This window comes from Mesocricetus auratus, unplaced genomic scaffold (genome assembly GCF_017639785.1).
Source record: "Mesocricetus auratus isolate SY011 unplaced genomic scaffold, BCM_Maur_2.0 Super-Scaffold_100006, whole genome shotgun sequence".
Lineage (NCBI taxonomy): Eukaryota > Metazoa > Chordata > Mammalia > Rodentia > Cricetidae > Mesocricetus > Mesocricetus auratus.
In genome coordinates, this window is record NW_024429190.1 from 44045520 (window position 1) to 44059819 (window position 14300).

The following is a 14300-nucleotide window of genomic DNA, read 5'->3' on the forward strand; positions in this document are numbered from 1 at the left end:
AATTCCAAACATTTTTTTGTTATTGTTTCAGATAGTCTCATTATGTAGCCCAGGACGACCTCAAACTAATTGTCTTCTTGCCTCAGTGTCCCAAGTGCTAAAAACAGAAATACACACCAGCACGCCCAGCAACCCACACTCGTTTGCACACTCGTTTGCACTCACCTCTTTTCTTTTGCTTGCCACCATCTTCTTACCAGATCTCTGCACACTTCCAGTTCCAAAATAATCAAGCACTGATGTTGGTGTAAGTTTTATTGGTGATAAAGGTTTATTCTTAGTCTTAGTGTTTTCTTCATTCTTTTTCACGTTTGATGCGCCAAGGTAACTGTTTGTAGATACTCCATTCTCTTTTGATATGGAGGCTGCCTTTTTACATACAAAGTCATCGTCTTCATCTTAAATGGAAAACATTTTTTTGATAAGACATAAGTCTTAATCATATAGATTAATCATTCCTAGCAGCTTTTTTTAAAAAAAGCAATACCTTGGGCAGTTTTTTCTTCCTATCTTCTTAACAGTCATTTTTACATTCACAAGGGTCAGGCCTATGATTATATAAATATTTGCAACATACTCATTATATTCCAGGCACTAAGGATACAACTAAAGAAGCTAAGAAGAAACTACTTCAGTAGTGAAAAGACACACCCTGATCTCAGTGTTCTACAGGAAGAACCAGACTCACTAGTTTTGTACATACACTCGTATGTAAGTAAGTAAGTATGTATGTATGTATGTATGTATACACACACACACACACACACACATTTTACTTTAGAGCTGCATGAAGAAGAAGTAAAGCAAGAAAGAAGACTAAGGAGTGATTAAGAATACAAGAGGCTTGGGGGCTGGAGAAATCGCTCAGAGGTTAACAGCACTGGCTGCTCTTCCAGAGGTCCTGAGTTCAATTCCCAGCAACCACATGGTGGCTCACTACCATCTGTAATGAGACCTGGTGCCCTCTTCTGGCCTGCAGGGATACATGCAGACAGAAAACTATGTAAATAAATAAATCTTTAAAAAAAAATACAAGAGGCTTTAGGGCCAATCTCCAGTCATGACCCGCCACACCAAGAGGGAAATTAATTGATTAGATAAAGGAGTACAATTCAGTGGAGAGTGCCCGCCTACCACACATATGAGCTCCTAGGTTCACTTCCCAACACCACATAGGGAAAACAATGTCAAGAAAGTGAGGGATGTTGTTTCTGTTAAAGCAATCGTAAGGAAAGCCTGCTCTTGGGCGATCAAACCCAAGACCTTGTGTGTATCAGGCAAGTACTCTACCCCTCACTCAGCTACAATCCTTTGTTTTTAAAGACAGAGTCTATGTAGCTCAGACTGGCTTTGACTTCCAACTCAAATCTCCTGCCTCAGAAAACCCTAATGCTGAGATTACTAGGATGACCCAATCTATCTGACTAGGGAAAGTCTCTTTGATCTGTTTATCAATGTTGTTGTTATTTAATGTTATCATCATTATGTGCCCTGAGAAGAAGATGCCTCTAGCAAGAACAGTCAGAAAATGTAAACTACAAGCACCAAGCCTTACAGTGATTGTGCTCCCAGGTAGAAGGCAGTCCAACTACAAGAGTTCAGGCAAAGAGTTGAAACCAAATCCTACAGAACTTCCTAGGTGATAGAAACAAACTCAGGTTGTGACAGGCATTAGTGGTGCAGGCCTTTAATAACAGCACTTGGGAGGCAGAGGCAGGAGGATCTCTGTGAGTGTGAAGCCAGCCTGGTCTACAAGTGAGTTCCAGGACAGCAGGACTATTACAAAGAGAAACAACCCTGTCTTGGGGGAAAAGGAGGGGGAGGGAGGGAGGGAGGGAGGGAGGGAGGGAGGGAGGGAGGGAGGGAGGGAGGGAGGGAGGGAGGGAGGGAGGGAGGGAGGGAGGGAGCGGAAAAAACCCGGGTTGTAGCATACAAGCGTGAGTAGCATAATGCCACACCCCAATTAAGTGTTGTCCTTTGGAGGAGACACTGCAGAGGGAAAGGCAAAGGTAAGGCGTTCACTCAGGTAGCCATTACAGCTCCAGACAAGATGCTGATAAAGCAAGTTCACAGAGATGGTAAGAAGTTCTGACGTACATATTGAAGGTTGCTGCCTAACAACTATCTAACCATTCATTGGGGAATTCAAACTGTTCTGTCACATTTTATTTCCTAAAGGAATTTCCAGGAGCCAGAGAAATGACTCAGTAGGTCCAAGTGCTTCGTGGCTAATCCCAATGACCTGAGTTCCATCCCTGAGACCCACCTGGTAAGAAAACTGACTCCCACACACTGTGTTCTAACCTCCAGTCATTCACTGAGGCACATGCACCCATACATGAGGGATACATTTTGTCTACCCTGAAGGGAGGAACTTTGTTCTACCACATGCTCTAGACCATGATGTTCAGCCTATAGATAGGACCAGAGAGATAGCTCAGTGGTTAAGAGCACTTGTTTTCCCAGAGAACCCAGGGTTCCATTCCCAGCATCTACATGGTAGCTCACAGCCAGCTGTAACTCCAGCTCCAGGGGATCCTATGTCCTCTTCTAGCCTTTTAGACACTGCACACATGTGGTACATACACATATAAACAAGCAAACACTCATATACAGGAAATAAAAATAAGTATTTTTAAAAGAAAAAATTTAAAAGAATCACACTTTTAAAAAGTCCATAAACAAAGCAGCCACATAACTGAAACCTCCGAAATTATGAACCAAGTACTTTGTCACAGTGATGGAAATCTACCATGATACTCTGTCACAGGCACATCTAAAGACATCTTGTCATCTTGCCTTGATGAAACAAAAAACAAAAACAAAAAATAAAACCCCAAGAAAGAAGAGCTCTGTCTCCACACCAGCAAGCTGTCTTTAAAGCCCCTTTAGCCTTTAGTATTGCAAAGACTCCACCGTGCGGAAAGAAGGCAACACAGGCTATGTGGCCAGGTGTGGTGGCACAGCCTTGTAACTGCAGCACTTAGGAAACTGAGGCAGGAGTAATTCCAGTGAGTTCTAGGCTAGCTTGGGCTACACAGTGAGGTAGCATCTCAGAAAACAACAACAACAACAAAAATACAACAAAGTAACTTGCTTCCTACAAAAACGTGATCATTTCACAGGTTTTGCTGAGCCATTCTCAGGTAAAATAACTATTTTGTAATCCTACACAATGTACAGAAGCATTCCTCTTGTTTTCTAATAAGCCTGATTTGTTTCTGTCTTTGTCAGAAGCCAAAGGCAGGCTGTTCTCTCCTCCCCAAAATCTGTAATAAAATATTGGTAAACAGATCTAAGTCAGACTTCTGACAACTACTTGCAAATCATAGGCAACTCAACACTTAAAATTTCCCTCCAGGATATTCGTCTCCTTGTAAAATCGCCATTTGTTTTTATTTATAGACAGCATAATCTCACATGTGCTAGCAATGACCAAGTAAACTAGCATTTTCCAACACAGAGCAGGAGAATTGCCTAGGAGAGAAGAGTGCTCTGTCACTCTGAGTTAGACATGTTCATTTATTTAGAAGGATAACGGGTGAAAGAGAAAGGAATAATGTGAAGGTCTATAATAAAATCTATTTACAAGCCAAGTAGGAAAAACAAATCTAATTGTGGAGCTCCTGCTGCTGAAAGTTTGGCCTCTGCAAATGGATGAGTGTCCTAATGCTATGAATATCTTGCCTTTGGTCTGGAACATACCAAAATCCAATTAACAGGTAGATTTCATTACAAAGATTAAAAATAACTGACTTAGCAACAAGTGAACCTAAGTAGGGAAGCTGGTGTGCAAAGTCTCAGTGCAGGTATGGAGGGCCTTTTCAATACTTCATACTGCCGCCTTGGTTTAGAAGGGCAGACAGAGAAAGGTGCACTTGCTAGGCTTCAAAATTACTCAGGGTTAATGAAATGAATGAAGAGGCAGCAACCCTCCCATCTCCGTTAATTCGTGTGGTAAATCAGTCTCTGCATATAAGCAGAAATGCAAGACTGATCAGGAAGCCAGGAAATAAATCCTTTCAGAATCAAGATGGGTCAGTTAAACCGTTTTTCTTTTTTGTGTGTGCTAAGAAATCACACCCAAGATAAGCATCCTGTGGGAGAGGTGGCAGAAGGTTCAGATATTAAATAATAAGAAAGCAGGTGGCATACACGTACACCCATAAAAGTATATGTGTACTTAAACACAAGCCTGTTCAATGCAGCTGCACAAGGCAGAAGGACCAGAGGAGGAAGCAAACATTTACTGAGGTGACTTAGCATTGTTAATCTATATACTTCACTTAGAGTCTTTTATACCAAATCCTACCATGCAAATTAGCATTAATTCTCAACAAATATAATCAAATACAATAGACAGTTCTCACTTCAGAGACATCTTCTGACACAACCATTCCACACTTCCCTGGCAGCATCTATAAGAAGTTCACAAAGAACCCGGGGTGGTGGTGGCACACGCCTTTAATCCCAGCACTCGGGAGGCAGAGGCAGGCAGATCTCTGAGAGTTCGAGACCAGCCTGGTCTACAGAGAAAGTTCCAGGACAGCCTCCAAAGCCACAGAGAAACCTTGTCTCAGAAAAAAAAAAGAAGAAGAAGAAGAAGCTCACAAACAGAGCACTATACGTGTTGCCTCATACACAAAAATTACCTAACTAAAATTAAGAAGAAAAAAATACATAAAAAATATATATATATACATATATATATATATATATCGGGCTGGAGAGATGGCTCAGTAATTAAGAGCACCAGCTGCCCTTCCAGAGGACTCAGGTTCAATTCCCAGTACCTACATGGCAGCTCACAACTATTTGTACCTCCTGTTCCAGGAGATCCAATACACTTACATAGGCATGCAGGCAAAATAAATAATTTTAAGAAGAAACTATATCAATCCCTAACATTTTCTGCTATTTTCCCAAGTTTTGGTCACTGACATGTACATACCACCCTACAAAACATAACACCTCCATTTTCCCCCAATTAATACCCATCACATAAATACAACTTCCAAAGCACTGCCTCCAGAATCATTCTAAAATTAGCAATAAGCATGTGTACAGGGGAAAAAAGTAAAGACAAGGAAAACCTAACTTCTTCAAGCAAACAACAGCTCCTAGTGAAACAATATATGGGGTGGCCTTTAGCAAACAAACACAAGGTCTCACATTTCATTAAAAGCTAAAGTAAACACATTTATCCAGTACAAACATTTGAGGTTTTTCCAACTGAGAAAATTTTATTAGTCAATGGTTAGCTATGAATGTATGTATGTATGCATGCATATATATATATATGTTTTGTTTTGGAAGCTGTCCTGGAACTCACAACTCACTCTGTAGACTAGGCTGGCCTCGAACTCACAGAGATCCGCCTGCCTCTGCCTCCTGAGTGCTGGGATTAAAGGCGTGCGCCACCAACACCAGCTTAGCTATGAATATATTTATAAGCATTTTTTTTCTTTTTCTAGAACTTGGGAAACTGATGTGATTTTTTAAAATGTCAATAAATACTAGAAGACGGGTTTAATCAAAATGATGAAAACTACCTCCTGAAGCTGAACAGTAAGACTATAAACAAAACTACTTCTCCAGTCCTCCTCAAGCTGGTTAGAAAGCATTACATGGAGCTGAAGAGATGTGAAGATGGCTCAGAGGTCAAGAGCACAAAACACCTTGTAGAGGACCGGAGTCTGGTTTCCAGCAACCACAGCAGGCAGTTCACAGCTGCCTGTAACGCTAGCTCAAGGATCCATGCCTTCTTCTGGCCGCTGAGGGCACCTGTACGCATATGCACATAGCCCCACACAGACCAGGAATATACACATAACTAAAAATAAAACCAACCTCTTAGAATTATTTTTAAAGCACTACATAACAGAAATAAAATGTAGGCCATTTGTATCATTTTAAAATAACCATGTTTTAGTTTTATTGGTTTTCAGACAGACTCTCATTGTATAATCTTGGTTGGCCTGGAACTCACTGTGTAGACTCAGAGAGATCCACCCACCTCTACATGCCAAATGTTGATACTAAAGGTTTGTGGCACCATGTCCAGCAGCAGTGGTTTCAACCCTACAACCAAGAAAACGGGGTACAGGGGTGCATACCTGAAAACTCAACCCTGGGAAGGTGAAAGCAGGGAGATCAGGATCAAGATCACCCTTGGCTACAGGACAGTTGTCTCAAAACTGAGTAAAACTAGTTTCTACATTTCAATTTTATGGGCTCAGCGATCAAGGGCACATACTGTTCCTACTGGTTCCATCCCAGCCTCCATGTAGAAGCTCACAACCATGTGAGGCTTCAGTAGTCCCAAGGGATCTAACACCCTCTTCTAGCCTCCTCAGGCACCAGGCACACACATAGTGCAGACATAAAAGCAGGCAAAAGATAAAATGAAATAAAAAATAATTTTTAAACCACATAGGAAAACAGAATACCGTATTATCCTAAACATCATCATAGATGTGTGTGGTAGCTAATCTCAGCTGTCAACTTGATGAAGACCTGCCCACTGTGAGCAAGATAACTTGGGGGCGATGACTGGACGAGACACGGAGGAAGCCAGCTGAGCCAGCACTCACCCCTCCCTGCTGACTGCGGATGCCACGTGACCAGCTGCCTCATGTTCCTGCTGCCAGGACTTCCTCACTGTGTCACTCAAACTTTGAACAAAATAAGCCCTTTCTCCCTTAAATGGTCGGAGTATTTTATCACAGCAACAGAAATGTAACTAAGATAATGGACACCCTGCACCCCCAAATTTTTAGCTAAGACAAGGACAGTGCTTACTTTTACATACATATGCCGTGACTGAATGGAACAAGTACTGAGTGAGATGTGGTAGCACACAGCTGTAATCTCAACACTAGGGAGGCTGAGGTAGGAGGATTGCTGTGAATTCAAGGTCAGCCAGGGTTATACAGCAAGAAAAAAAAAGATGGGGAGGGGAGAGGAGTATCTCATGTAAGATACTGACCATCTCTTTGAAGATTGTATTAAAGACGATTCTAGTGAAAAGAGGCTGTGAGCAAAGCCCCAGCTAAACCCTTGGTGAACTTCAACCAGAAAGTGAGGATAGCCCTGGTCCAGTTGAAGGCCACAGCTATCTGCACTGACATTTTCAGAGAACTACTGGAAAGCTTGAGCAAACCATCTGCAGTTACATAACTGACCTATTACCATGCTGTTTTCTTAAGCCTCCCACACATTCAAAATGCCACAAAGGTAAAAGGGACCTCTTAAATATTGTGCAATATGTCAAAAGGTTAAAAGTGACAATCTGTCTCTGCTGTAAGAAACACATCAGTTCTGGCCCAGCTTGAGATCCACACCATGAGAGGGAGCTCATCCCTGAGGGCCAGGACCCAGAGGAGGCATAGCCCAGAGATCTAGAATGAACAACTGACCAAAAAAAAATCCACAAAATGATTCCGAATGATATTCTGGTATATACTGGTGCCCTGCCTAACTGTCATCAGAGAGGCTTCACCCAGCAACTGATGGAAACAGATACAGGGACTCACTGTCAAACATTAGGCAGAGCTCAGAGAATCCTGCAGAAGAGGGGGAGTAAGGATTGTAGGAGCCACTGGAGCCAAGGGCACCCAAGAAAACCCACAGAACTAACTAACCTGAGCTTATAGGGGCTCAGAGACTGAACTGACAACCAGGGAGTCTGCATGTGACTAACCTAGATACTCCCTATGTTTGTTACAATTGTGTAACTTGGTCTTCTTGTGGGACTCTTAACCGTAGGAACAGAGTCTCTGACTCTGTTGCCTGCTTTTGGGACCCTTTCCTTCCTACTGAATTGCCTTGCTCAACTTCGTAGAAGAGGAGGTCTGCCTTTTTACTAAAGGGCAACAGAGAAGGAGTGGATGATGGGGGGGTAGTGGGGAAGGGACTGGGAGGAGAGGAGGGAGGAAACTTTGGCCAGGATGTAAAAAATGAATAGACAAAAAGAAACATCAGTCTATTAAAAATGTTTCAAAAAGGGCTGGAGAGATGGCTCAGAGCGTAAGAACACTGACTGCTCTTCCAGAGGTTGAGTTCAATTCCCAGCAACCACATGGTGGCTCACAACCACCTATAATTCAATCTGGTGCCCTCTTCTGGCAGAACACTATATGTAATAAATAAATCTTTTAAAGAAATGTTTCAAAAAATATTTCAGGTGAGGAAGAGAGGACTAACTACCCCTGGGCAGTGCTGGCTCACACCTTTAATCCGAGCACTAGGGAAGCAGAGGCAGGCGGGTATCTGGGTTTGAGGCCAGCTTGGTCTACAGAGTGAGTTCCAGGGCAGCCAGGGATACACAGAGAAACAGGAAGGAAGGAAGGAAGGAAGGAAGGAAGGAAGGAAGGAGGGAGGGAGGGAGGGAGGGAGGGAGGGAGGGAGGGAGGGAGGGAGGGAGGGAGGGAGGGAGGGAGGGAGGGAGGGAGGGAGGGAGGGAAGGAAGGAAGGAAGGAAGGAAGGAAGGAAGGAAGGAAGGAAGGAAGGAAGGAAGGAAGGAAGGAAGGAAGGGAAGGAAGGGAAGGAAGGAAGGAAGGAGGGAAGGAAGGAGGGAAGGAAGGAGGGAAGGAAGGAAGGGAAGGAAGGAGGGAAGGAAGGAAGGAGGGAAGGAGGGAAGGAAGGAGGGAGGGAAGGAGGGAAGGAAGGAGGGAAGGAAGGAGGGAAGGAAGGAGGGAAGGAAGGAAGGGAAGGAAGGAGGGAAGGAAGGAGGGAAGGAAGGAGGGAGGGAGGGAAGGAAGGAGGGAGGGAGGGAGGGAGGGCTAGCTACTCTTCTAGGACAGGGGTTTGATTCCCAGCACCCATATGGAGGCTCACAGCTGTCTGTAACCCCAGTCCCAGCTGTCTGTAACTCAAGCGGCCTCCACAAGCACAGGCATATACGCAGACAAATACACATAAAACAAAACTCTTTGTTAATTCCCCTGGGGGTTGGGGATTTAGCTCAGTGGTGGAGTATTGCCTAGCAAGTGCAAAGGCTCTAGGGCCAGTCCTCAACCCTGAGAAGAAAATGAAATAGAAGACACACTATTCCCCTAGGGCTGGGGATGTAGCTCAGCGGCAGAGAGCTGACCTAGCCAAAGATGATGAGGCCCTTCCTCTGACAGATACAACTCAAAGAGACAAAAGGAATATATCCAGTACCTTACCTGTCTCAGAAACGTAAGTAACAGGATCCTTCCGAGAAATTTTACCAGGTTTGGAAGACAGTGGCGATTTTTCTGATTTCTTTTTAGCATTTTTTATCTGCACTGTCTCCTCTGATTCTGAATCTACAAAATTAGAATTAAAACCGTGAAAGGAATTATCAATTTTTTTTCTGGTTTTTCAAGACAGGGTTTCTTTCTGTAACAGTTGTAGCTGTCCTAGAACTCTCTCCATGGACCAGGCTGGCCTTCAACTCACAGAGATCAGCCTGCTCTGGCTCCCGAGTAATGGGATTAAAGGAATGCGCCACCACCGCCCAGCAAGTGGTTTTTTGTTTTTTTGTTTGTTTGTTTTGGTTTTTTTTGGTTTTTTTTTTTTGGTTTTTTTTTTTTTTGGTTTTTCAAGACAGTTTCTCTGTATGGTTTTGAAGGCTGTCCTGGAACTAGTTCTGTAGACCAGGCTGACCTCGAACTCACAGAGATTCGCCTGCCTCTGCCTCCCGAGTGCTGGGATTAAAGGTGTGCGCCACCAATGCACTGCTGCAAGTGTATTTTTTAAGTGGTCATTATGAACCAAACCCCCAAGAGCATCTCTTGATGAATTTTACATTACTTTTATCCAGTAATAAACTCATGCATTATATTCCTATTGCTGTTTTAACAATCGCCACAAACCAAGTGGCTTAAAAACATGGGCTGGGGCCGGGCGTTGGTGGCGCACGCCTTTAATCCCAGCACTCGGGAGGCAGAGGCAGGTGGATCTCTGTGAGTTCAAGGCCAGCCTGGTCTACAGAGCCGATTCCAGGACAGCCTTCAAAACAATACAGAGAAACCCTGTCTCAAGAAAAAAAAACATGGGCTGGGGACATGGTTCAGCTTGTTGTCAAGGCTGATGACCTAAGTTCAGTCCCCAGGTCCCACACAGTAGAAGGAGAAAGTCAACTCCCCAACATTACCTGTCCTCTACAATGTGGCACACACACCCAAAAAAAAATCCAACACAATTATATCATCTTTAACAATTCTGAGCAAATTCTGATAGACACAGTCTATCAGAATGATTCTTCCCTAAGGAAGAATCATTTTTTTGTCATTTCCATTCGCCATCAATACACAGCTCTTAACCTTCTCCCATCGTCAAAGCCAAGAAACTGGGCATGGTGGCACTGGCCAGGGAGACTCAAAGTTCAGAGTTGTCTGGAGTACAAGTTAAGGCCAGCACAGACAAGCACAGGAAAACACATATACATGGGAAATAAAAGGCTTTTAAGCTTTTCAAAGTACTCAGAAAAATTACCTGAGTCATAGATGATTCTCTTTTTCTTGTTGTGTTGCTTTGGTTTGGATGCATCCTCTTTACAGGAATTATTAACCTGTAGACAATTAGAACAAAAAAGGTCCATACAACTTAGTCTGTCATTCTCATGACACTCCGGGCTTAGTGGCTGTCACCCAAGGCAATTCTACCTCCATGGAGACATCTGTTGCTATCTAGAGACAATGTTTATCACAAATTGGGAAACAGGTTCTTATAACATCTAGTACATAAGGGTGCTACTAACATCGTCCAATACAATAGTTATCTAGCCCAAATGTCCGAATGCTCTCTCTTCTGGTGGCCTCTGGTCTACTAGAGTAGACCCATGTGCTCATGGGTCTCCTATTCTGCTCCTCAAGCCTTACACCTGGATTGGAACTCTATCATCAGTTTTCCTGGGTCTCCAACTTACGAGCTGCAAACCTTGTCGGCTTCTACAACCAAAATGAGTCCAATGATGGCTCATGAAATGGAACAGAGCTACAGTGAAGAACTTTCATCTCAGAAAACATATACAGCATCACAAACAGCATGCTAAAAAAATGTTTAAATTGGGAGTCTAGCTCAATGACAGCAGTAGCTTGTCTAACTTACACAAGAAGAAAAATGAAAGTTAAAGTCTATCCCACTGAGTCTCTGACAGAAAAAGTAACAGGCCTTTGAACATGTCAGTAAAGAACTGGTTGGGGCTGAGCAGGGCTGGAGCACGCCTTTAATCCCAGAACTCAGGAGACAGGGGCAGGTGGATCTCTGTCTGAATTCAAGGCCAGCCTGGTCTAAAGAGTGAGTTCCAGGTCAACCAGGGCTAGAGAACCTGTCTCCAAAAAATTTAGTTGTGTGTAGCCAGGACTACACAATGAGACCCTGTCTCAAGGAGCGAGAAAGAGAGGAGAAAGATCAAATATGTTGTGGGACTGGAGATGTTCAGCAATTTAGAACACCTGTTGCTCTTGCAGAGGACCCAGTTCAACCTCACCACCCAAATGGTGGCACGCAATCATCTCTAACTCTAATTCGAAAGAACTCAAAGTCCCCTTCTAGCCTCTGTAGGCACCAGGTATCAAAGTGGTATACATACATGCAGATAAAATACTCTTACATACAAAGTATGTACATACATACAAAATAATTTTTGGAAAAGTAAATTCGTTGCATTCTATTGCTCTATGAAAAATAAGAAATGTTAGTATTAAGCTAGAGAGTCTGAAACAGAATATTGAAGGTGCAGGCTGAGTTCTGACAACTTATGGTAACGTTGGTAAACTACACAAGAAAACTCACTGAATCAACTAACCTGAGCCAACAGGGGATCACAGAGACTGAACCACAATCAGAAAGCCTGCGTGAGTCTGATCTTGGCCCTCTGAATACGTTATGGTTGTGTGACTTGATTTCCTTGTGAGACTACGAACAGTGGGAGTGGAGGCTGTCTCTGACTCTTTTGCCTCCTTTTAGATCCTTTTCCTTTCTACTAGGTTGCCTCATCCAGACTTAAATATAAGGGGAGATGCCTTATTGAAACTTGATATGCTTGGCTGATATTTCTAAGAGGTCTGCCCTTTTCTGAAGGGAAAGGAAGAGGGGAAGGGGGAGGTAAGGGGGAGGGACTAAGAGGAAAGGGGGAGGGGGATGGAGGGGGAGGAGTAGAGAGGGAGAGAGAAGGGGGAGGGAGGGAGGGAGGGAGGGAGGGAGGGAGGGAGGGAGGGAGGGTGGGAGGTGAACTAAAGTATTGTTAACCGAAAAGTAACCATAACTTAATTTGGCTTTAACCCCAGCACTTAGGAGGCAGAGGCAGGTAGATCTCTGTCTGAATTCAAGGCCAGCCTGGTCTACAGATCCAGTTCCAGGACAGCCAAGACTACACCAGGGAAGTGTCATGAAAATAAAAAAAAAATGAAACAAAAAAGCAAAGGTTTTGTTTGTTTTTCTTGTTGTTGCTACTGTTGCTTTTAAAGAATGTAGGTGTTGTTTTAATGAGTGTAGGTGTTGTTTTAATGAGTGCATGTGTTCTGCCTGTATATTAACCTGTGTACCATGTACATGCCTGGTGCTCATGGATATCAGAAGGCTTGAGGCTCCCTGTAAGTGGAGTTACAGATGGTTGTGAGCCACCATGTGGCTGCTAGAAATGGAACCTGGCTCCTCTGGAAGAACAGCCAGTGCTCTTGACCACTGAGCCATCTCTAAAGCTCAAAATGCAAAGTTTTAACTAAAAGGAAAAAGAAAGGAAGAGGGGACTAAATAGGACTGAACACAGCAAGCTATACTAGCTAGACATATTAACCTTATTTCTTTCTTCTCTTCTGTTAACTGCACTGAAATCTCTAATTCTTCAACACTCCCAACATACCAAGGTTAGGACCCGAGCTTCCTGGACACTTCACACAATACAAACTTGGACAAGGAAACTGACCTTGACATCCTTTACTCCTTTCTTTCCTTTGACAGTTCCCTCTGAAGGTTTTATTTTCTCATTCTTCTTTACTGTCTCACTTACAGGCTTTTTTCCACTTGATATAACCCCAAAGAATTTCCGAATGTCCTAAAAACACAAAAGGAGACATGTAAATATTACACATAACATTCTAATGTCAGTTACTAACAGGACAACTTTACTCAACTTGTCTAACCCAGTCATCTCTCCAATCAATGCCATCTGTAATCAGCAGCGTTCTTTTTATAAATAAAAGCCACCTGGTAAAATTACCTGAATTAAAATTAAGTTTTCTAAAGTAAAGTAATATTAGTCCTCAGGATGTAACCAAAAACAAGGCAAAAATAAACAAGTAAAACTTTTGATACAGGGCTGGAGAAATGGTTGAATGGTTAGAGCACTTACTGCTCTTGCAAGGACCTGGGTTCAGTTCCCAGCACCCACATTAAGTGGCTCACAATCACCTAACACAGCCACTTATTTGGAGGTCTGATGCCCTCTGGCCTCTGCAGGCACCTGCATGCATGTGGTTCACATAACCTCACACAGGCACACACATAAATAAAAATAAACTGGTTTTAAAGAATTGTTTTTGAGGAGCTGTGTGTGGTGGCACACGCCTTTAATCCCAGCACTTGGGAGGCAGAGGCAGGTGGATCTCTGTGAGTTTGAGGCCAGCCTGGTCTACAAGTTTCAGGACAGTCAGGGCTGTTAAACAGAGAAACCCTGTCTCAAAAACAAAAATTGTTTTTGACAATAACAGCATAGTTATAAAGAGGCAGGTAGCAGGCGGTGACTGACAATGCATGCACATACAAATCGCATCCTCCCAGACAGCTGAGAAGACACAGTTCAGCTCCACCCACAGTCACTTCCGTTTGAGAAAACAACTCCCACAACCCAGATAGTTGAAAAGATTTTTCTCTGATTCTTTTCAAACTCTAAAGAAGAAAAAAAAACTGATGCCTATTATAATATACTGTTTCATTACTTGACCCTGGTTAAACTACAGAATTCAAACTAATCATACAAAGACTTTACAATACAATTCTAGTTCTTCACATATATTTTCCTTACCTTTCTTTTTTATTTTGTTTGGAGACAAGGTCTCACTATGTACCTCCGGCTATCCAGGAACTCACTATGGAAGCCAGGCTAGCCTCCAACTCCTAAGAGCACTGCTAGCTAGAGTTGCAAGTGTGAACCATTTAGTTTTGAAGAAACTATTGTAGAGAGAGAAGTGAACAGAACAGACCTTAGACCCAACAAGACTTGGTTTGAGTCTGCTCCAGTGCATTCTACTTGTATGATCCTAGACAATTATTAGCATCTCAATCTGTTTTCAGATAAGTGAAATGGAATTCATTATACCTACCCTATA

General features: G+C 43.0%; 1 protein-coding gene across 2 annotated transcripts in view; it reads right to left on the reverse strand.

The window, feature by feature from the left end:
- Rfc1 (replication factor C subunit 1) overlaps positions 1-14300 on the reverse strand; it is a 70703-nt gene that overhangs the window by 39722 nt on the left and 16681 nt on the right. For both annotated transcript variants that reach the window (XM_040747111.1, XM_040747110.1), the window contains exons 2-5: positions 12899-13027; positions 10465-10540; positions 9171-9293; positions 166-398 (exon numbers count right to left, since the gene is read on the reverse strand). In XM_040747111.1, the coding sequence (XP_040603045.1) occupies positions 166-398; positions 9171-9293; positions 10465-10540; positions 12899-13027 (561 nt within the window). The remainder of the gene's footprint in view (positions 1-165; positions 399-9170; positions 9294-10464; positions 10541-12898; positions 13028-14300) is intronic.